The sequence below is a fragment of the Falco biarmicus genome, chromosome 5 (assembly GCF_023638135.1).
Source record: "Falco biarmicus isolate bFalBia1 chromosome 5, bFalBia1.pri, whole genome shotgun sequence".
NCBI classification, from domain to species: domain Eukaryota; kingdom Metazoa; phylum Chordata; class Aves; order Falconiformes; family Falconidae; genus Falco; species Falco biarmicus.
Genome location: NC_079292.1, coordinates 10,558,581 through 10,583,781, shown reverse-complemented (window position 1 = coordinate 10,583,781; position 25,201 = coordinate 10,558,581). Strand labels below are relative to the sequence as shown.

The following is a 25,201-nucleotide window of genomic DNA, read 5'->3' as shown; positions in this document are numbered from 1 at the left end:
GAGCTCGAATATGTTGATTTAGGAATTTTAATAAAACATTCTTCCAACTGTACTGCAAATGACCCCATGGGTCTAGATATCTCCATGTGACTCGTTCTTATGAACAGCAAGAGTATGTCTAACTTATTTTGATTTTTATTGGTAATTACACATGTACATAAACCCTGTACACAGGCTGGTACCTAAGTAGGTTATGAATTTTGGCCTAACTCTTCTTTAAGTTTCAGTTAACCAACTGGAGACATGATCTCCCAGACCTAATCCTTGTATTTTCAAAGGCTTACTCAGACTTTGAGTTTTGTGACTCTGGCTAGAGTCATGGGGACTGAATGATTAAAATCCCTCCAAGGTCTAAAATTTTATCTCACGTGCCAATATAAAGTCCATTAAGACCTTGCAGCAGGATTATCAGTCTCAGAGTGACTAGGCATTAAAAATCTTGCCACTGTACATGTTATCAATCTGCCAGAAGTTGTGTGTTACTTAAAAATGTTCATACATTTCACAGTTTTTTCTTTGATGCCTTCTTGGAACAGATAAAGATACCCTATCTCATATCAGGCAGATCTTCACCAGTCCACAGCTGGACTTGAATCCTCAGTTTAACCCAAAGATCAAAGAATACTATGCAGAAGTCCCATTCGACATGGTGACAGTGAAGATAGGAGCAGAACCCTCTAACTGTCAATGCCAAGTACACCTTGATGAGAAGAAAGGGCCAAGGTATGAGCAACAAAATAAAAGTGTAAAAACTAGAAGTGTCCTTACCTTTTGGATATATGTCAGAATATTACAGAATTGGTTTGTATTTCCAAAAGCACAGAATGCCTATAGATTAGTTATGAGAAGGTCAGAGAGAGTTCAACACTCAGAAATTTGTATTTATTTGTCAATATCCTGAAGGCAATGGTAATATGTTGTCAAGCCATAATTAACTCTAGCTTTATGGAGTGCACGGTTGCTAGCATCTCCCCCAGCTTCTCCAGTCACTGACAGCATCAAAGCTGGGTGGAAACAGATCATGATTACACTACACACAGTAGACAGCAAATAATTTGAGCTTTCATGTCTACGCCTTGATTTTGTACTGTGGTCTGAGCTATTGCCCTGCTGGGCTTGGTCCCTCAGCCAGCAGTCTGCTTACATGGATCAGAGTAGGGAGCTGGGATCATCTGGGCTCAGCCATCCAGTCAGTTTTTTACCCAGCGAAGGAGACACCCATTCAAGCCATGAGCAGCCAGTTTCTCCAGGAGAATGCTGTGGGAAACAGTACAAAACTTTACTAAAGTTCAGGTAAACATTTACAGCCTTTCCCTCATCCACTTCAGTGGGTCATGTTCTCATTAGTGAGAGTCCTGGCTTATCTGATCTTTTAGAGAAGTATAAATCTGGAGGAAAGGGGAGAGAACAATCATCCGTAAACATCAAGTCTGAGCATTGACCCACAATCATCCATGATGTTTAATTGCTACTATGATCCCTGGCACCATTTTGACTTTCCCAACCAGTTCTCTCTGACACAACAGCATGTGCCAGGGACAATCCCAATACGCATTTTGGACGTCACCTGTTTTTGGATGTTGTGAGGGACAAAAAGTCTTTATTTATCTGTGCCAGGTACCTCAGAACCAGAGAAATGACCTATTTATATACTATCCATTAGTGAGTGGATAAAAGAGAGAGCCAGGACAATGATTTGCTTGGGAGGAAGAATCGTTAACCATTACAAAGCGAGCTTGACTTCATGGCATGAAGTGCCTATGCAACACACCATCTTTTGGATAACTATGAAGCAGATGCTTTGAACTAGAATGTCTGCTAGTAGCCAGACAGTCTGTACAGTCTGTACAGGTCTAATATTTAACATGCTTCTTGTATTTTCAATAAGAAATTAGTCTTGATTTATCATTTTAACAAGTTCCCATAAAATGCTTTCACCCAACTTTTTAGTGTTTTAATGTTAACTACCATGGCAGTCAACATAAATACATGCAAAAAACTTAAACAGTTTTCTTCCTTGTAAAAGGTAAAGAGAACAGCAGTATGTCCTTTACACTGAAAAGTAAAAGTTCTGCATGTCCAGGTTCTGTGTTTTTCAGCATTTATTACTTCCCTGCTAAGGGAAGAAGAGCACAGTCCAGCTTTGATCTTGTCTGTCACTGAGCAGTTTGTCTGGGATTCCATCACATTTGGCTAGTGGAAAATTTCAGTGGCTAGCTGACACCTCTGATCTCATTTGCCTCCCTGCTGACTTCACCATGAACTTGGACATACCAGGAATTATTGGCCCTGGTGACTTCATTCACAATTTTCATGTCAGAACTGCTGCCACTGCTACTGAAGGTGTTTTCACTAAGTTTCGCTGTCAGTATTTTGTCTTCCTGAAAGAACTGTAAATTGTTACAAATCTTATTTTACACTGCCTTTGTTTAAAATCAAATGTATTTTGTAAGAGAAAGAAAATGTTAGAAGCCTCAAGGAGCAAGCATGATTTAGCTGTTTTGGATAAAGCAATGTAAATCTTTGTTTCTTTAGCATTTATTCCACTTCTTTCCTGTTTTGCCTTGCAGCATTGCTAACTACCCCCTTGGCCTTGGATTGAACAAAGTCATTGTTCTCGTAACCGATGATTCGCAGCCCAGCCCTCAGGTTGTGAGCAGCTACAAAATCACAATTTATCGAGAGGATCGCCCTAGTCTGCCTTTGTTTGATGACTATATGATGTGTGGGTTTGTGCAGGTATTGTGTCTATATTCCTTCGCTATACAAATAGTGAATTTAACTGGGTTTTGTTCATTCAGTAGTATAAATTAGGGTACATGGGCCAAAGTTGGTGTAGAGTCAGTTTTGTTGAGATTAGAATCTGAGTTCTAAATGTTGTAATTTTATTAAATATAGCATTTACACAGTATTTTGAACGTATGAGGTAAGCAAGTCCAGCATGAGTACCTGTTACGCTTACCATATATTTGAGAGCTGCAGGTTAATTAACCCTTACTTTGGTCAGCCAAAACCTAAACCATCAGAGAACTGCTGTTTCCTTGTGAGAAAACAGTGACTCCATACTGCACAGTGGGCAGACTGCAGTTTTCATAACTATCTATCTATGAAATTGGAGCCATGGAGATCCTTTTAGCAGGAAAAATGTTTATGATGAAGGTATGTTTATCAGTGTTCCAGACAATTGCTGTTATATAATTTATGAATGAAAAGTGTTTATTCTAGAAGACAAATAAACACAATGGAAAAAAACCCACTGCTGGTTCTGAATGAAGGGTTGATTGTTGCTTACATCACGTTTATCTTAATATAAGTTTGGGAATGCTAATAAATTACTCCTAACAGTCCTTAGGAAGCAGTGCATCTCCTGAATGAAAAAAATGGTGAAAGCCTATCTAATAGGGCTAAAAAGGGGCTGGGGAAGGGGAACTCAGGCTGAATTAGACAAAAAATTGGAAGAAAGATAATGAAATAAAGGAACAGTGAAACTTTCAGTTAGTAAAACTAAGGTGATAAATTCTTTGTAAGAGAAACTGGAACACAGGCTGGAGCAGAGCTGTTTGGCTTCCAGTTTGAGCACTGAACTTTGGTACTTGATATGGTGGGCAAAGATAAGCCAGTTGATGCAAGGAGAGGAGTGACATGGTAAATAATAATCAAGGGCAGTGCATTTTTCTGTGGGATTTTAGGCAGATGAAAAGATTCGGTGGGCATATTCTAATATCAGAGCATACAGGAGGAAATATTTAATCACAATTAATTCTGCAACCAGGAAACAGGGTCTTCAAAACCATAGTGTTGAAATGGCCATCCATGTTCATGTAAAATGTCTAATCCTACCTTTATTTATCTTCTTTATGAAGATCTTTATATATGAATATATCCTTTTCATAGAACTTACTTCCCTTCTCTGGTTTCTTTCTATATACTGCAGAAGAGGTTGGGAGACGAGGGTGGGAGAAGGCAGAGCATTTTATGTGATGGGACAGATCAAGAGGGACTTTTTGTTCTTGTAGAGAAATAAACATTGGGACTTAAAAAAGGAGCCAAAAAGATTATAAATGTTGATAGCAAATTATATGTTGACAATAATTATCCCCATCTGCAAATCAGAACTGTCAGAGAAAATGTATGTAGTAGTCATACCCTACTGACTCTGATCTGAATGCCTGATTATGTTGCTGTCTGGCCTTCTGCCTATTCTTTGTCTCTTCTCTTACACTTATCTTACAAGCTCAAAAGGTCAAGAACCATCTTCTCGCTTTTTCTACTGGTACTGGCTCAGCACTAGATCCAGGAGTTGTTACAATAAAACAAATAAGAATAGATACATACAATAAGATCTTGATTCATGCACACAGCAATTTGCCTGACACCTTAGGTGTGGATTAGTATGAAAAAGAGAGCAGCAATAGGTTGAGCTGAAGTTATATTACTAGGAGAACACGCTGGGTGGAAAGATGTAAGGAAAGCTCCTTGTGTTCTCCAATTTAGGGCATGTACAGGAACTCAACTTCATACACAACCTCCCACACTAGAGTTTACACTGTTAATGGTTTTTTATAGCATTTATGAGACAGAGTATGAGTCTTTGAAGCACTGTGAAGGCAAAGAGATGTAGAATGATAAAAATGAAATGTGTTTTAGAAGTTTCTTTTGATTTAGCACAGTTTTCTGCTCATCTGTGACTAACTGGTCTCTAATTAATACAATTGTTCAGAGCTAGGGAGGACTTCAGGAGTTTTAGAGCAAAAATTAGATGAAAAGCATTCTTGTGGTATCTAATGAGGGCTGTGAAGATACAGTATGAGATTCCAAAACAACATTTTTTGTAGATATGTTAAAGGCAAACTTATCAAGGAGTGCATTTAAAAAACAAACAAAGGCTGGAGCTAGAGATAAAGATGGCATTCTAAAACACTCAACCCCCTGCATTTTTTTCCCCTTTTCCCTATTTTCTGGAATAGAATTTATTCCCTTTTACTAAGAGTGATGTTTTTATCACTACAAAACTCAGGTCTTAAATAGCATCATTACATTCTGCTTTTCATACCGGAGAACATTATGTGCTCTTGCAGGGTGCGTTAATACACCCTGATCAATGACATGAATGCTTGTTCTCTTAGTAACAAGACACCTGTTTTAGAAGCAAAAGGATAAATACAGCGTGAACTGATGGAGTCTTCTTTGGACACTTGACTAGGCACAACTGGGATCACACATGGGGAGACAAAGGTCACTGACAGTGGTGTGGTCTTTCTCACAGAAGGCTTCAGTTAAAATTCTAATCCAGCGACTTTTTTTCCTGACTTTCTTTTATGTTTAATCCCATTAGGATATTCAGGTTTCACTGCAAGATGATACTATAAGGAAGGTTACAATAAAAAGACAGGGTGTGGGATGTTGTTTCCAGTCTTCTAACAATTCTCATGCAGTTGAATAATCCTGGATTAATTTCAAGGCTATTGAATTAAGAAGTGTATCATTCCAAGCCTTGCATCCCCTAAAAGGAGAAAAAATATTGTCCTCTTGACTTTTTGATAACAGCTATAATATCCTCATTAAAACCAAATTAGTAAGGGACAAACTGTGGCATCACCATAGCACCTTCAGCAGCTTTATTTGCCTTTCATTGTGTGTTCTGCATTCTGACAGTATTGCTTGGACTGCAGATGGAGTCCTTATTGGTTTGTGCTTTAACTTAATTTTGTGCAATTGTTGACAATATTCAAATTAAGTGTCCTTGAAAGAAGTGGTGCCGTTCCTTTATCACCTGTGAGGCTGTGATACCAAGATAGGCAGACTACAAAGCAAGCAACAAAAAACAGTGAGCTCTTGAAACAGGGGTATCAGCATTACCCTCAAGTGAAAGATCCCAGACTACGCAGAAACTGCCATAAAGGACAAAATATTTTATTCATCCATGCACTGTCCTTTATCTTTAAAATGCAAACAGATTTATCTATGCTTCACCTGAAATGTGTGGATGCTTTTTGTTAATCTTTGCCTAGTTGCAATCTTGGAAAGTAACTGGTGATGTGCTTAGGGAACATTTTTTGACACTCTGAACTTATGTACCTATAATGTTCTGCTGCCACATGTTTTGGTTTTATGGGTTTGGGTTATTTTGGGTTGTTTGGTGGTGGTGGTGCATTTGTATTTTAGTAATTCAGTTATTTATTTGTTTTGCATTGGTATTGTGAGTAATGGCTAGCTATTATTGTATTTTATAGCCTGTGTATCATTCGTTTTGTGCATTTGCACAAAACACAAAGAAGTACTTTCCAGAATCAGTGCAGTGCCATGGGCTGATGCTCTGGATGTCCTACAGTTTTCTTAGGTCTGAAAGGAGAGGAGAACAGCTTCAAAAACTTTCCTGATTTTTATAAACACCTTATTCTTAAATACTATTATCTCTTACATTTTTATAAAAATTTTTATCATACTGTTTTCCTAGAGTTCAGATAGCGTAAGAAGTCCGGCAGAGCTGATAATGAGATACTGGTATAGCATTGCTGACTGTGTAACATCAAATGGCTGCAATGCAGCTGGCAACAAGATGCCAGCAACAAGATGTTGATTTCTCTGTCTACTGGACTTCCATTGACGAAAAAGTAATTAAGACCTAGGCCTAATATAGTAACTATATTTAACTTTACTTTAGTCTCTAGGGGCAGACATGAGAAGACCCTTTAGAAAGGAAGAAACCCTTAAAAAAATCAAACTAATTTCAATTTTGTGTTATGTAAGATATGAGAATAACTTTTTTTTTTCCTCAGTTCAAGTTATAAATTTCCCAAGGAAAATAAAATTTTCACTTAATTTTAAACTGTGTGCTATTACAGTTACAATGCCTTTCATACTAGACAGTACAAGTAAACACTGTCAATTACAGAAACATGAATAAGCTCTGCCTAGTGCTCTAATGCAAAAAATTTCAAAGAACCTTGCAAATATTAAACGATATCCGTAACATAAAAAGGAAAAAAAAAGGCTTAGGAGGGAAACAAAGAACTTGTCCTGTAGTAGGACAGGCTTGAAGCACATTAAGTCTCTTCTGTATTTCCCATTATCTGCATTAGATTCAGTGTGACCCCCATCACAAACCACCCACCTCTTCTGTCCTTAGGACATTGTGGATGCCATGCGCAGACTCAGGTTTTGCAGTGCTTATTGTAGCAGCAGCTAACCTTCTTGGCAGTTCTGGGTTTGAGTGTCTTGCGTGAAGACACACAGAAACGGCACCTTTAGAACTAAATGTACAGCCTAATTATATCAACAACCAGACTGTATCTTACTTGCAAAGCTAGCTTACTTCCTTTTCAGAGAATAAAAGAATATCCATTATGGGAGCAATCATGCATTGCATTCTTTAGTCTTCTCACATCTAAAGCTGGTGAAAATTTTCTTCAGTGGTTTTGTATTTTTCAGAAAAAAAACAAAAAATGCCCAAACAAAAAAAAAATAGAAAGCATTCTGATTATGGGAAAAAATATAAAGAAAAGCATATGCTTTCATCAAAAGAAGATGTTTTCATTCAGAGAGGGTTATTTGATTAAAAGAGATTGAAATTTGAAATTTATATTGGCATAACTTTTAAGTTAGAGATTTTTGCTATTGTGCAGTCCAGAATGCTAACTCTATTTTTTAGGAGGGAGTGGCTGGGAAAAGTAAAAAACCCACTCATTAGTAGATCTAAAATACTCAAGCCTATACTCTAGATTTTTTTTACAGAAACACTGGTAAGAGTATAGTTTGGCAGTAATTTTTTCCACGAGCAATGCCAGCTTAAGCATCCCTTTCCCTGCCTACAGCTACTCATGAACAAGATGGGAGAATTATTGTTTATTTAAATGGGCTAACTTCTAGGATATGGTCCCAATCTCACTATGTGAACACAAGGAAAGGGGTAGGTGTGGGGGCAAGAATGACCAATTGAGCACAGAAGAGTGGTAGTGGGTGCTTCTTAAGGCAGCTTTTGCTTTCTTCATGAAAGAAATTCACATCAAGATTGGTTTTAAAGCTGTTGTGAGTGAATAGTTACGGCTGTGCAGAAAAAAACAGATACCTGGTTTTAAATGAGCAGGAGCTCCATGTTCAGAAATTGTAGAAGTGATTTATGGCTGACAACACACAAAACACTAGAAGTACATTTTCACTGCTATTAATTTATTAAATAAAGTGTAAATTATTTTGGGTTTTGTGTGCCTGCAACCCATTCCCCCAGGAAACACAAAGCAGTGTTCACATAACCTTGAGGAGCAAATATGTAGCAAACTGAATACACTCATTGTTAAATTGGAGGCATTTCAGATGAAAGCCACAAAATGATTAAAGAGCTAGCACATAAATAAAAGGTGAGGGTTTATATCTTCAACTGCTGTATGTCAACATAGTTCAATTAATTTCAGGGGAGCAATTCCAAATTACACGGATGGGGTATCTGTCCTGAGAGAAACATGTGGCTAAATTCTCTTCCATTATATATGCCAGGCAATATTAGTGAGTGAATTCACTTGCATAAAACTGCTGAATTTTTTAGTAATTTTCTGAAATATTCATGGTCAAGTAACAGCTCAGGAAAAGCTAAAAACTATTTGAAGGTGTTTCAAAGTATTTAAAGATCAAGGGATGTATAATCACAGTTCACACTAAGTAGAAGCATCTAAATCTAATAGCACAGCTTGGTGCTTCTAAAAAGTATATTTATGAAGATACAGAAGGTAGAGGTGTAAATAATAAATGCACTGAGATAATTTTCAATCAGAGGGTTAATTTCTGTGTGTGTCTTGGAACAAAATGTTTTGCAGAGTCAGCGTATTCTGGCTTTGTCAACTTCTATACCATTGGGGAGAGGCGGCTTGCCATGTTTTCTTAATTATAACAAAGACTTTTGTGACGATTTAAAGCGCTGCTTTGTAAATGAGTCACAGGAACAATTAACCATTGTGAGGGATATTCTTTACTTTGATGCTTTACATTTGTGCTGTTCTATGCTGAAGCCCTTTTGGATCTCAGCATCCAAAGAGATACAGCTGTTAGGCTGGTATCTTGATCAGCAGTTGGTATCTGCTGCTTTAAGGAAAGGTCTCAAAAGCTCAGCAGATCATAGATCTATCCTTTTGGGGGAGTTAATGTCATGCTTTGCAATTTCTCTAGAAATCAAATGTTCACCTCTTTTACCTACACAGTTGATTTCATACATAGTCTTCACTATCATCTGGTAAGGACAGGTTCCCATAATCACTGTTCACTGTCAGACATCTGCCAGGCTCTGAATAAGCCATAGAGACAAAATGGGCACAACCAGGGCATAAGGGGGCAAGAATCAGCAAAAGAATGAGTTTAAGCGTGGAATGAAAATTTGCTTTACAGTTTCATCCTGTATATTCAGTAGGCTGTACCTGACTAGGACTATCATCATACTCTCCAGCATTTGGGGGATGCCACATTACAGAGCCCAAACTTTGAGGCTCAAGACCATGTTGGGTCCAGCTGCTTGGGAAAAGCATATAGTCTTCCAGTTCACAGCATTTTGCTTACATTCCTGATTTCATATTAGTTGTGCTTAGTCTTCTCTATATAGCTGTTTCCTGTTTAACATGTGATGCAAGATTAATAACAGATACCCTCCAGGAAACACCTCCAGAAATATCAGGCAGAGACTGAAGAGAGCGGATGTTTCCGTGCAGCAGCAACATTTGTCATTATTACAATGCATTGTACATGGGAAATGGTGTGTTACACAATCGCTAACGGGTAATTTGCCACCAGCACTTTGAGAAAATCCATGTGAATTCAGTGATTCAACAATCTTAAGCCAATAATGACTGCAATGACACCAACAAAGTAATTTTGTTTATGATCATTAGCCAGAAGAACAATTAGCTTGCTATAATAATTAGGCACTGAAGAGAAATTTTTTTAGGCAGCTTTCAGCCTTATTTTTCCTATGCTCCCTTTCCTTCGGCAGCACTCTTGTAATTAAGAACTTCTTAACTCGTCTTAACTTTATCACTCTTTATCACCACTGAATTTATTGACACCAGCTAGTGTTTGTAGCACCTTCTACCTCAGCAATGGCAAATTTAGTGTCTTCTCCTCTTCCTTTCCCTCTTCTGTGTGTTTGCAGTTTAGCAGTCTTACTAAGAACATCCCACCATCCTAGACACTCGGTTAGGTGACTCCTGACTTGAATGAATTGTTTTGCTATTATGCCACAGAAAAATGTCATTAGTATGTCATTATGTGAGGAATGAAACCATTAAAGATAAACCTCATTGACCTGACAGAACAATTCTACTCTTTTGTGTGTTCAGGCTGTTCTCTGCCTTCATACAATTAGTGATGTTATCCCATGGGCATGCATGACACATTAAAGATACAGAAGGCGATCTGCCCAGGAACTAGCCAAGCAGAAACTTGTAATTGCATGACTAAAAATGTAAGGGAGTCAGATTATGACCCATGTGATTGCAACTGGTGAACAGGATCTCACTGGTGATAGTGGTGTGTATGATCGGATATTTCAGCCTTGCGATACCTGCTCCCTAGGGTGCTGCAGGATGGGGAGATGCTGAGACAGATACAGTGCCGTGGATGCACATTCTGTAGACACAGTGCTATCTCTGAGCCTATCGAGGATTGCTGGTATAGACTGGACTAGACTCAGGTTTTTCTGCTTCTTTGACTTTAACTACAGGATTGAAATGTCTTTTTAAATAATAGCATTGAACCATTGTGGATGGCTGTGAAAGGAGACAGACAACAGCAAATGCGGGGTAAGCAATTCAGCTCCTGGGAGAACACTGTTCTCTGGAAAAGCTTATCAGAAAAGCTGTTTTTATGTAATTCTTGTTAGCTATGGGGTGTTTGTTTGTGCTAAGTTATCAGGCAATCATCCCACATATTTAGAATAGATTTTCACTTACATTCCTTTTTTGCTTTTACTTTGGATGATTTCAATACAATACAGGCCCAGTAACACCCCTGGAATCAATTACTAGCTTACTAGAGATCTGGTAGCAGTAACTTCTGCAGAAGACTCCACATAGCCCAGACTTCTTTGTGTTTGTTCTTGTTTCCTCTCCCTGCCCTCCACAGGGATTCCTCCATGCATTTCTGCCTTGTGGTCTAGCTTGGGTACAGCTACAGGTACAGCTTGATGGACTGATGGTTAGAGCTCTTTAGGGAAAAGAGGGAGCCACATGCTCGAATCACGTCAGCCTAAGGCCAGCCTAGAGGCTGAGTGCTTGGGGGAGATCCTGACCCAGCCTGACTAACCACAGAAAGTTGCTTCCTTCTTTCTGTCTGCCCCTGACTACAGGAGGACACGGATGGGCCCACACCCTCGGCAGGCAGTGGCAGTTCCTAGCATGCGGACCTAAGTCGGGTGCTCTTGAGATGTGCCCTGTATACTGTACTAATGATATTATCTCTTGAAGACACCTGAGGTCTCTAGAAAGGAACAGATGATGTACTTGGGGACTCCCAATCACCCTCAAACAGCTGGTTTTTTTCCTTGATTCCACAGGGAACCTAGCTCTAGCCATCTCAATCACCATGGTGGGTCAAGCTCTTGCTTTCAGACTTTGTGTTGCCTATATTAACTGTGCTAAGTTAGAGAGTCAAAGTGTGGCTCATAATTTTTCCATGCTTCCAATTTCTAACTGTGCAATATCAGGATGTAAGAATTAACTCCCCAGTAAAGAGTAAAGCCTTACAAAGTCTTTGGATGAGCCACATATGCGTGAGAACTGCAAAGTATGGGTTAAGCAGTTCTCCTTTATGAGCTCCAGGAAGTGCAATGACACATTTAAAAGTCCAATAATAGAAGGGGGTGGGGAGAAAAAAAAGGTCATCCGAAGTTTCTGAAGCCTCACTGAAATATTTAGCTTTAAATATTAGTCTCAGTGTTTGCATTCTGTCAATGTGCCTGACTCATGAAGAGAAAAGTCATTATTTAGAAATAACTTGCACTGTATAACAGCACACAAAGTGTTACAACTGTGATCAGACTGCCAGTTTATAGGTTGCAGCAAATCAGTACATGCATATGGGTAAAGTGTTCTCAAAATATATGTTGCGCATGCATCTCTGTGTACGTGTTTGTTTTTTTTTTTTTTTACAAGTAGTCATTGCGGTTTGTACTGGAGCAAAAATTATTGTTATAAGGTTAAACTTCAGTAGCTTTGTGTGACACACCAGGGCCCTCTGGTGCTTCAGTTACATTTTTTTGTGAATGGTGGCATTTGTCAAATTCTGACATGACAGCAGAGTGCTGTGGAGCTGTTTGTGCTGGCTATGAGTAAGCTAGTGCAAGTACAGGGAACAAACGAGGTGTCACTGCTGCATGGCGGCCAGGCTGGGCCAGCTCCATGTTGACGTGGTGCCACAGTTTGTTACCTGAGCTTATTCTGTCTGCAAGACTTTCCGTCATGCTCATAGACATATCATGAGCGAATGACCATTTACGAATGGTAAAACTGTCTAGAGCCAAGTTTAGGGCACATGTTGCATGTTGCTTAGTGCCCAGTTGTGCAAGTACATTTCAGCTCTTCCACTTCTGAGACTCACCAAGCAGACTGTTATTTGGATTTAGTAACAGCTTCTGTACCCTTGTTTGTGATGTGTAACAGTAAAACAAGAGAAAAATATCCTTAAATCCAAGCCCTTTGAACAGGGAAAAGACTCTCATTGACTTTAACGCACTTTGGATCTGACCTAAGTAGGCTTATTTTGTTAGCATGCGAGGTCAAAAAATGAGTCTGCAGAAAAGAAAGTATGCCTACTATCATATCTCCAAAAATAATAGCTGTGCTTTGATCATCTCAGCTTTTGATGCTAGTGGAAATTATTGGTGACATTTTGCCATTGGAAAGCTGTAATGTGAAATAGATGTTATAGGTTGTTATGAAGATAAGGGGAAGACTAATGAGTCATAATGACTCCATAACTCTTCATAGTAATTTGTCTGGTCTTTTAATGATAATCTTACAATTCTGATCTGGTAAAATAAAAGCAAAAAGGGTAGTTCTGCAAGTCAGCCATATGATACAATAGAACAATAGGTATCGAGATGATTTATTGCTTCACTGCATAAAGGCTATCACCTCTTTCAGCTATATGCTCACAACACATTTGAAATTCAGATAGTTTTCCCTGTGCATTATGTTGGTATAAAGGATGTGACAAGGATGTGGCATGACTGAAATCCTACTGTGGGTAGTTTACTTAGGCTGTCACATGAAAGCCAGGAAATGGAATAATCCCATGTCTCAGTGAATACCTGAAACAAAACTGAGACCTGAAAATTTTATCACAATATGTGGCAGTCCTTGCATTTTGGGCCTGTCCCAGATAAAGTGGAATATGTGATCACCCTTGTTTAGAAGCTTGAGAAATTGTATGCTTTGTGGACTGGGAAACTATAGCAATATTTAGCCTAATTCTTGTCTCTCCCTAACATGAGTCAGAAGTAGGTGTACATAGGTCACAGAGCCAGAGATGTTTCATAATTTCATCTATGAAAACTTGTGGAAAGTCAGAGTCCAACTTCCTTTCTTAAGGAAAGCAGTGTTCTTGATTATTTTACTTTGTTCCTCAGTAGTTTCTTCTTGTAGAATGTTCTTGAGATCCAAAATAGAAAGTTGTTTAACTTCTTGGCTGGATAGTCAGATTCTTTTCTGTACAGACTTATAAATACATGAAACAGTTTTTTGCTGTTTTTAAAAAGTGAGCTAGTATTGGTCTATGTTGCACCTAAGTAAGACAGTGAAAACTTGCTGTGTAGCTGTTTTAATTGTTCTGATTTTGTGTTTATTTAACAACTTGTTAAAGAGTGGTAAAATGAAACATTGAGAAGTATTTGCTATGCAAAATGAGCTTAACACCTGAAGGACAAGCTTCTGCCAAAGTTAGGAAGCCAATCCTCCACTACTTTTGTTCCTTTTGGAATCGAGGTGGGTATAACACACAATCACCATTATAAGACAAAAAAGGGACTTCAGATTTTATACACTTTTCTTTGTAGGTATCTTCACTGACAAAATCAGGTTCACAGTACATATCTATTGCTATTTCTGTAACTGTAAAATTCTCCGTATCCTACAGAGAACAGTTATTCTATAGTTTGTGTTTCAAAGCTGATCCAGGTCTTTCACTACTGACAGTTCAATTACAGTATTGTTTTCAGTTCATCTCATACACTGCTCTCAAATTCATCAGAAAATGTGAAATAGCCTGTTGAATTTTCCCCTTGATGATACCACAATAGATGTGAAAGAAGAGCCTTCAGCATGAGGCTTCCTAAGTGTTAACAGATCATGAAAATTGGCAACTGTTGTGCCTAGTATCATAATCTGCAAGAGGAGGGCCAGCAATTCCACACTGATGAGAAGAGAGTGCTTGGTGTTTGAGCTGTGGTCACATTTGCCTTTCAAGTCATTTGGGCCTCCATGACACACTTTGTGGGAGAAGAAAGCTAATGCAGCTGTCTTTGTTAATCAGCCGGTATGACCAGCCCCTCTGGGAGGCAGGCAAAGGCAGATACATACTGAGACACACAATCCTTGCTGATTAACAGTGAAAGCTGGTAAAGTTACTCTCTAAGCCTGTCTGGCCCATCAGCTCCAGAAATGTAATTTAGATGATTATCTACATGCCCATTAAACCTTGTGACCCATTGCTAGTCTGTTTGAAGTTTGCCTGCTTAAACTTGCTAATAGGAAGAACAGAAGGATTAACTCAGAGGTCATGAAATAAGAGAGCAGCAAAGATGACAAAAGAGCAGAGAAAAACTTCCTACTGCATGTATTTGGTAAGGAGAAAGAACTACAGTACCACAATCATCTCAGCAGATACTGTTACTGTACAGAGAAGCAAGCTGTCTGCATTTAATATGGTTTTTTGTGTGTGTTTTCAACCTATTTTGTTTAGCTGCACAAATAAAATGTGCTACCTATGTGATAAATGTTGTCAAGTTAGGTGTTTACAGAACGTAATGCAACATGTTGTAAAAGAGCGTGGAACCACTGATGTATAAGTGTTTCTAAGTTTTGCTCAGAATTACAGCGTGTAGATATAAAAAAGGAAGCACTTAATTCAAACCAGTCGCATCAGAGTAGTTGCAGTCAGGTAAGAATCAAGGTCAGTCTCGTTCCCTTTAAAGCAAGAAACTCCAGCCATTACAGGTACTTATGAACTTAAAGTTTATCAATTAAAAGCTTACCCAATTAATCTTTTTTTTTTCCAATTAGTCAAATTGAAATAAATACAAACATTTAATATGATCTGTGTAAATTAGTCACAGGATATTGCAATAAAAGTGGTCACTCATTAAAACTAAATTTGTAGAGAAAAGGTGGGATTCATTGCAGAAAATGGGGTGGAATACATGAGTACCTCAGTAGGGGTGTCCCAGGGGTCTGACTAGTTAGTGGAAGAAAATGAGCTTGAACTTTAAATGGAGTCTGAAGGTCATTTACTTGCTTTTGCATACACTGCTACCTTTGGAATAAAACCTTGCCCTTTCGCTAAAGACACAGTTAACCTACTTGATGAAAAACATTGGCTGGGGCTATATTTCACTGCATTGCAAAGAAGAAAAAGCCATTTCCCTAGTCCTATGTCTGGATCCCTAGGTTTTGTAATATGAAATCTCTTTTTAAAGAATTATTGTGATCTAATTTTCAATACTTTTTATACTTTATTTATATGATTTTTGTTGACACAGTTATGATAAATACAGTTCTGCTTCTCATTTTATTGTGTTGCATCAAGCATGTTTTCCATCTGGAGTCTTTGTACACCTCAAAGTCCTCTAATTTGCATGCACAAATCTATATGACAGAGACAGCAATACGCTAGTGGGGAAAAAATAGAACAGTATTCAGTGCTGGGGCAATTAATTTTAGAACCTGAGACTTCTTTTCTCAGTGCTTTTAGTAATTTTTTTTTGTGGCTGATACTAGAAGCTCAGATACTTGCTGTTCTGAGGCTGATGCTCCGCTTCAGAGCATTCTGCTTCACTTTATTACTCTGTATTAAATTTTATTTACTTTTTAATAAAATGCATCAATTGTAAAAGTCCACTGTAGGATCGCACTGAAGTTGCCTTGCACCTTAATCTGGTTAAAAGTATTCAACATTAGTGTCAATCACAGTTGGGAGCTTCGGTCTGAAAGCATTAGCCTTCATGCATTCCCCACGCTGGCAGTGGTTCTCACATTGAAAAACATATTTTCCGAAAAGTTTTAGGATGGAAACAAATTTCTGTTGCTGACCCTGAGTCTTCCATTGAGTGGCATGTGCTCAGCTGCTTGCAACCAGACTGCTTCAGAGGACAGAAGTTATTCATAAATCTCATTCCGTCAGTGTTGTCTGCAAAATAAAGTAGATGCCAATATCTGCTGGGAAGCCTTGTAGGAAACAGATCAAAGGCTTCTGGAGTTTATTTAAGAAGGACCAGTTGTGAGTGGCTTAATGTCTGAGCATGGCATGAAAAGTGAAACAGCCATGATAATGAGCCACCATACACAGAAGTCCTCTGGGCTTCAGCAAAGAATTTGAGTAGTATGTGGTACAGGTGGGCTCATGTCTCACCCTGTCATTCTGTTATTCCTTTGCCTCTAAATAAGCATTGCCCCCTCTGAAAAAGGGGGAAATTTCTCCTCAAAGGGCCTTCTTCACTTACACGCAGTGCAGTGCTGGCTGAAGATATGTTGTCTTCTCTGGGTCGTTTGGATTAAAGTGTCTGTGAATCTGTGTAATTCACTTAACCTGGGGCCAGTGTTCAGGCTAGCATTTTTACTTAGTTTCTCAAAATGAAGCACATCCTTCAATGTATCCCTGTTCCAGGAAAGAAACAGGCTTATTTTTCATGAGAATTATCTGGTTTATTTATGCCTACCCCTCCTACGTTCTGCAGGATGCTTTGATTTATAAAATACTTGGAGACGGCTGCAACATCCCTCAGTTCTTACCACTGACAGGTTGGAATACAAACAGTGCTTATGCTTTCTTACGGAACCATCGCTCTTGTGATTTGGGGATTTCTTCTCATTTTTGTCCCATTATCAGCATGGATGGCTAGTACAACAGAAAAAAAAATATCTTAGAAGAACCCCAAAAGTGGTTAAAATTTTAAAGAAGTGCCTATCCTGGTATCTCAAGGTGAGCCCTGCTTCTTAGTCAGCTCCTCTGTTTATTGACCTCGGTGAGATACAAAGGCACAAGCCCTTTCCTGGCCATACTGTGCTCTGATGAGAGAAGTGTTTAGGACTACTTCCAGTCACTCAGAGCTCTTAGACTGAGTTTCTCCAATGAAAGGAAATGCTTCAGCAGAGAAGTTCCCAACTTTCTTTAGCAATGAAATCACTTTAGCAAAAGATAAAGGAACTTGCTAGGAGCTGCCATTTGAAAAGGATCCAAAGAGAAAGGGAACTGGGATCAATTGCCTCCATATGCACTTCTTGTTGCATCACTTACAGTATTACATCTCACCCCAAGCTGCTGATCCCAAAGAGACTGTGACTGTGCATACTTGCCAGTTCTGTGTAAGTGCTTAGTATGCTGAATGTAAGTTTTACACCTTAATGCACCCAAGTGGCACTAGATATATATACCTGTGTTTCTGTACTTGTACCAAACCCTGAATGTTTTTGGCTGCACACCTGATTGGTTAAGGTAATTCCCATGGCCTGTTTCTGCTATATGAATTTCTTCTATGAAGTATGTTTTCACAACTCAAAAACCCTACTGATACTCCGTCTGATATCTGCCTCCATTGTGCTATACCCTTCCTGGTCCAACAGCTTAGTGTTTTTCATGGTATTAAGCTACAGATGAAAATTTTAAAAAGGGATTGGAAAGAAATTGCTTGAGGATTTATCTTCTTTTAATTAAAATAAAAACATTCCTAAGTAAAATTATTATGTAGCTTGCCATAATAATATTATCAAGAGATGCAATGCTTGACAGAAAGGTTACACAACTTTTGTTTAATGGTTGCTGTTGCTTTTATTTTTCTGAGACAGACATTTGACAATTCAGAGTTTTACTGGGAGAGAGGGTGGATGCGATGGAAATTGGTTATGACGTTACCAAAAAAGAGCTGCCAAGTAAATTCTAGGCAAAAGGGAACACTAATAGAATGCAGGAACTGGACAACAATATGGTGACAAAAAAAAGACACAGAGAATACTTGAGGAGAGCTCTAATCCCTATGGCTTGATGAAGTTTCAGAGGGGAAAACATGAAGATTTAGTACATTTTTCTGCAAAGAGGTATGCATGCTTAACCTCACACACTGTGGACATTTCCACTGAAGTCAGTGGGATAATTTGTTCTGAATAATACCATATGTCTCCATCTTTGCAGGCCCAAAGTCTCAAGAAGAGTTTATTAAGTCTGGGATGTGTATAATTGTATCCATGTTCACATTTGTCCAACACTAAAACAGGACAGGCAGTACTTAGTGCTAAAGCAGAAACATATTTGTAGAGCCTATCAGTGCTCATGACTCTTGTCTTTTCGCTCTTTTTCATGATGACCTGCTTTGATATTTATGAAAAATGGCCCTGTTCTTTAGACAGGAAAACACAAATGCTCTGTTTCAATTTTATGTGAATTATTACATTAGTAATTCAGAGAAGCAGATCCATTGATTATACAGAGCTGTTGATAAATATCAAGGAGATGCTTATACGTATATGGGGCCTGAATCCTCTCTTCTGAACTAGTTTTACACTGGAATTTCCTGAAGTCTTTACAAATTGGTGGAACATAATAATCTGTTAAAATAATCAGAACTAACAAAGAAATAATATATCCTCTTTTTCTTTCTTTTTGTCTTTCTGTCTATATGTACATCAATAACATTTGGTCTCTTTGTTTGGGCAATTTTTTTTGTGAAAAAAGTGTGTTAGGTCCCTATTGATGTCCCTTTGACGGTGAAAAAATGCTAGTCTTCATTGGCTGGTAAAGTAAAAAGGTTGAATAAATGTTTTTTGGGAAAAACAGGTCAAAGACATGTAATTTCAGAAATTAGCTCTAGTGGATTTACAGTGTGTGTTCTCAATTCCCACCAGGCCAGGGTCTTGGTAAAACAGACAAGTAATCAAAGGACAGAGAGAAAATTGAATTTGTTTTGTGCTGGAGTGACTGAACTATTATCTTCTAAACATCATACTTGGGTAACTATTCAGACCTCAAGCTTCTCCACTTATGTAGGAACAAATTAACAAAGTACTAAACTAACTAGGTTTAAACTAACCTTGCATGTACCTTTACAATTTCTCCTTTAAAATATCTTACTACCAGCATTAAAACAAATGCTTTCAAGTATTTGGTCGCTGTTTTACTCAAGACAAAAAAAGTACATTTAATGAAAGCTTTACCTGACCAAGTTATAATTGAAGCATTTTTTATTTTTAATAGTAAAATGCCTTAAAACATTACATGGTGCACATTACGTATTTTGGCAAACATGATTTTATGTTCTTCCTTTCCTAAGTTCATTGGTTGCTTTTGTTTGTCAGAAATCTGCGAGATACTAATTTTTGTTATCAAAAAACCCACTCCCCTTACTGTTCTTTTTTGTTTGCAATTACATACTTCAAATTTTCCCTCTGCCAAATCTTTGTATTCTTTGCACTGCAAGAGATGACAAGCCTAACCTAGGAGTAAAAACAAAACCTGGAATCCTCTAGCTGGTAGTGCAATGAGAGCAGAGGTTAAACTGTGGTCTTCATGAGGATCTTGATATTCCACAATAGAATCTGAGAAAAAATATACAGCAAGAATTCTGTATCTGTGGCTGATCTTAGGAAAACATCAGATACATGATGCAGGACTGTTTTTAATCTTCACCTAAACATCTTAGGACACAATTTTCCATTCTTTAAGGAGCGTAGAACAATTAGAGGAGGGGAGTTTTTAAGCCAAAATTAAAATCTTGTAGCTGAAAACTTGAAATATAAAGGAAAGCTATAGGCAGGACCAGTCATGAGCAGAGTCTCTGCCTATGGATATACAAGATAGGTCTCTGCAGTATGCATACTTTATACCACTAAACAAATGGCAGGAACATATGACTGAAGAATTTATTTGTGTTTCAGTAACCTTGAGATCAAGATACTCTAGATGGGTTACAGTGACCAAAGGAAAGTACTACAGTTGTCTCTACAAGCAGCCAATTCGCTGAACAGAATAGCCATGTGAGAACAACTCAGTCCCTGGCAGGTGCACTTACACTGGTATTTCAGTATTTTATTTCTGGTATTCAAAGTTTCTTGTCTGTGATAACCTCTGTCACTGCTGCTTCCTATTCATTTGTGTGTTCACTATTCCACTGTAATATTTTGACTGCTATAGAGGGTTGAAAAACCTAAAGCTGACATCTAGAGCAAAATGAACAAATTAAAATTAATAACAATACAAGATTATGGTATTTTCTTCCTCCTGTCTAAAATGTTATAGAACTCAAATTTTCTTCTCTCTTTCTCCCTCCTTTTCCCTTTCAACTTTCTCGCTTTTCTCATTTCCTTTGAGAATTCTGCTTTATCTTGTTAGGAGGATGTATATAAAATCATAGAATCATAGAACCATTTAGACTGGGAAAGACCTTTGAGATCATCAAGTCCAACCATTAACCCAGCACTGCCATGTCCACCACTAAACCATGTCCCTAAGCACCACATGTACATGGTTTTTAAACATGTCTGGGGATGTCAATTCCACCACCTGGGCAGCCTGTTCCGATGCTTGACCACCCTTTCATAGGTTGAGAGAATGAGTTTGCAGTTTGCTCTGAATGAGCTGATGCTCCCAGTCATCCACCTCCCCTCTTAGGAAGCAAGTACAATGTTTGTCAGCTCGGTCATGGAGAAAGTTCACATACAGGTTTCACTCTCACAAACCTTTGAGTTCCCTGCTCGTAAGAGGAAAGCAGGTGTCAGGAAAACTTGCAAACTTGCAGATAAATCGGGTGTGTCCCAAGCAGAACTGGAAGATGGGTACAAAGGACGGTTATCTAGGTCAGATGGTGGAGCCCAGAATAGAGTGAACACCTGCGCTGATGTTCTTTTCCCCTGGTTGCAAACAGGGTTACTGCGCTCTTAAATATTGCACCAGATCACTGAGACTTTTAGGGGCTGTTGGTGAACTGCGTACCGAGGACTTTGAAAGATGGGGTATTTTGGAAATATGTGTGATGAGTAGCACACATTCCAAAGATCATGAAGCCAAATTCAGACTGTGAGACACAGGGCCTTGAAACTTTCAGCAGAGAAGTTGACACTAAACTGCATGAAATTGTTGCAAGTCAAAGAAGGTGAAGTTTTAGGAAGATAGCAACACAGGAGGGGTTTGGCACAGTTTACTGTCTTTATTTTACTTATATTCATACATTTAATTTCAGATATGTTACATACTTTATGTTGACATTCTGAAGCAGTTTACTGTAATCAGTAATAAATCTGCATTCTTTTTCTTAAGCTCTTTTATATTATTTTTTGTTTTATTGTTGCAAATGAGGTCTGAGCTTGCATTCAGCTGTTGCTGCGCCAGTCTGTCGTAACTCCACTGAAGTAACTTAAGCTATTGTAACCGAGTACAGAATGTAGGTTCATGCATTTTGCAAAGCAACGCATCTGGAAACTTTGGTGGGTGACAGCCAAACTGTAACTCATTGTTATTGCTCTGATTATGTGATGATTTTATGACATATAATATCCCATTTTCTTAACAGCAGTCTTTTAAATGCAAACCTCTGGGAACTGATGCATTTCTGTCTCGAGCTTTTGTTTGTTGCTAGCTTGGGTAAGGGTGTTATGTTGAAGACCAGGTAAAATGCATTTGTTAGACTTGAATCTAGTGCTTATGACAAACTTTTAACACATTACATAAGCAGTTCAGGCATTCAAGTCAGCTTCCAAAACAGGACTGAGGGTATCATAACACACCTGACCTTAAATCAGAAAAAAAAAAAAAAAATGGACCAAACTATTCATTCACTGTCTGAAAGACTGAAGTACTCCCCTTAATAATATAATTTGCCTGGGAACCTCAGAATTCCCATTTGGAATCAATACACCAGAAAAATAGATTGAAACAAGTTGAATAACTTTTTATATACCTCTGACTGTCTTTAGGAATATAAAGAAATTTAATAGATATTTGCTGCTTTGAATGTTTGCAGTATTAACCTTAGGTCTGAGACAGGATAAATTATTTTTATTTGGTAGATATTTTTTGGTGCTTGGATTTTCAGAAATACTCCACAGAATTTCATACTTGAATTATCATATATAACTAAATATTCTATTAAAGCAAACATGTACTGAAGCAAAATAAGGTTTCAATGGAAGGCATAAAAGACATATTATCACCTTGGAAAGTTCTACAATAAAACATGTATAATCCCTTTTGAAGTTAATTGATGTGTGTGAGAAATTGATGCGCTAGAGCCTAGACAAGTGATCTGTGTGTTGGTGGGGAACTGGCTGACAGGCTGCACCCAGAGGCTGGTGGTAAATAGCTCCTTTTCAGATGGGCAACCTGTCACAAGTGGCATCCCCCAATCGATACTGGGCCCAATGATGTATAATGTCTTCATACATGATCTGGATAATGGAATCAATTGTGCCCCAATGAAGTTTGCTGATGTTATCAAATTGAGTGGGGAAGTGAACACTTTTGAAGGCAAAGCCACCCTGCAGGAAGACTTGGATTGAAGGGAAGAGTGGGCTAATGAGAACCTTATGAAGTTCAGAGCAAGGACCAGTGTAAGGTCTTGCACCTGGGAAAACATAACCCAGGAGTGCAGCACAGGCTGGGATCTACCTGGCTGGGGAGCAGCTCTGTGGAAAGGGACCTGGTGGTCCTGGTGGACAAGAAGCTCGGTATGATTGAACAGCGTGCTGCTGCGGCCAAGCAAGCCAACAGGATGCTGGGTTGCATCAACAAGGGCATCACCAGCAGAGACAAAGTAGTCATTACTCCACTCTACTCAGTGCTTGTCAGGCCACACCTGGAATACCATGTTCAGTTTTGGTGCCCACTATGCAAAAAAAGATGTAGACAGGCTGGAAAGGGTCCAGAGAAGGGGTGTAAAGATGATCAAAGAATTGGGAAGCCTGCCATGTGAGGAAAAGACTGACAGAACTGGGTTTCTTCCGCCTTGAGAAAAGGCTTAGGTGAGACTTGATCACCATGTTCCAGTGTTTAAAGGGTGGCTACAAAGAACAAGACTCCCTTTTAAAAAGAAGTCATGGAAAAGACAAGGGGTAATGGGTACAAGTGAATTCTGTGGAGATTCCAAGTTCACACAAGAGGAAAATTGTTCACAGTGAGAACAATCAGCCATTGGAATAATCTCCCCAGTGTGGATTCCCCAACACTGGACACTTGATTCAAGTGGACAGGGTGGTGGGCCATTTTGTCTAGACCATGCTTTTGCCAAGAAAGACTGGACCAGATGATCCTTGAGGTCCATTCCAGTCTGGAATTCTATGCTTCTATTATTCTGTGATACTGTTTGCAGATGGAGGCTCCTAAAAGGAAAGCCAGGCAAAACCGGATTACTGAGAAGGTTTTGCAACTTGTTTATTCCAGAAGAGGTTCAAACCTTTCACTGGGACACCTTTGACTAGACGCGTGTTAACCAAGCACTGGGATGCACCAGCTCTCTGCTATATTGCTTTCAGTTGTTCCTGGTCAGCTGTTTGGTGGTGGCTCTTCAGCAGAGGTGCAGTCACCTTTTGTACAAATGCTCGTAGACTATAGCAAAAAAAAAAATTGACCATGTTTACTAGACTGCAGTATGTGGAATTTAAAATACTTAGGAGTTCTCAAAAAGTAAGTTGTCACATCTCTGCCTGCTTTGATCTTCCTAAAGTCTGTTCAACCTAAATCATTCTGTGAATCTGTGGGTCTAGAGTCTGTTGGGAAGACTGTTGAGAAGTCTAGAAGACTGTTGAGAATACCTTGGCCGCATGGATCACTCCACAATTCAGTGAAGGACATTGGGCACCATTCAAACCAGAATCCATCTCGTAATATATTAGATTTTCTGTTATTCCTGTGAACACAGCTTTTCTCACCTCCTTTGTAAGTGTGCCCTTACTGTGCAGAGCAGGGAGTACTTCCACTGCATCTAGCAGAATTTCACCTGTCTTTGAAGTTGACTGTAGCACTTCTACTTTGCTAAATATCACAAATAATACTCTGTGCCTACCAGCTGGCGATCAGATGTGCAAGTAGATATAATCAGTTAGCAGGGACCCTAGCTCTAGCCGGGGATTGGACTTGCTGTGTATGTATTCTACAGATGACTGCAGCTAGGTTTCAACCTCCGGACCTTTGGTGCTGTAAGGCAGGGGCATTGTCTGCCAAGCCAGACCGCAACTCCCCGTTCACCAAGCTAGAAGCTGTGCCAGCTTTGCCTTAGTGTGAAGCTAATTACGAGACAAGATATATCCTTGTACACTCACACAGGTTAGTTCAGCAGAGAAGAGGGAGGACATTTGCTTATATTGTTTTTCTATTCTTATACATTTTATTTCTTTAACATTCTTATTTGCAGTTTTGTAAACCACTACTTATTTCTATCCCATTCAAAGAAAAAACGCATGGTGCTTCTCTACTGTTACCCTGATATTTTGAAGGAGAGAGTTCATTAAGGTTCAAAGGATACCATATACGCCTTCATATCACATTTAATAAAAAACTCCACTCAGAAGAATTTGTATCATATTAATGTACCAATAACTGGAATTAGTAATCATTATCTTATACTAATTAATATTTTTTAACATTTTTAATTTAAATGAACATAAATAAACTGGAATCTTCTATTTTCAGGTCTCTTGGTTAAATATCCTTTTTGGTTTAAAACTCTGGATTCACTTTTTTCTGAATCCTTATTGTGCTTGAAGGAAAACTCATTCATGCCAGTGTCTCTTCTCTATTGCACTGTTTTTAATTAACTTTATAGTTGTAGATCTGTAGAGAATTGCTTTTTGTACTGTGAATTAATTCCTTTCTGATAATGGTTAGTTATAGATCTATCTATGAAACAAAGGAAGGCCTATAAAGAAGAAATAATAAATGGAAAACAGATATTTGGCAAAGAACATTATTACTCGTTCCCTTCACCCATCGCTGTTTCTTAGTATTTTATGAGTAATAGATTATGTGGCTT

General features: G+C 38.6%; 1 protein-coding gene across 2 annotated transcripts in view; it reads left to right on the top strand.

Annotated features, from left to right (window-relative positions):
- CPED1 (cadherin like and PC-esterase domain containing 1) overlaps window positions 1-25,201 on the top strand; it is a 155,057-nt gene that overhangs the window by 81,926 nt on the left and 47,930 nt on the right. For both annotated transcript variants that reach the window (XM_056341197.1, XM_056341198.1), the window contains exons 15-16: window positions 537-723; window positions 2,571-2,739. In XM_056341197.1, coding sequence (XP_056197172.1) covers window positions 537-723; window positions 2,571-2,739 — 356 coding nt within the window. The remainder of the gene's footprint in view (window positions 1-536; window positions 724-2,570; window positions 2,740-25,201) is intronic.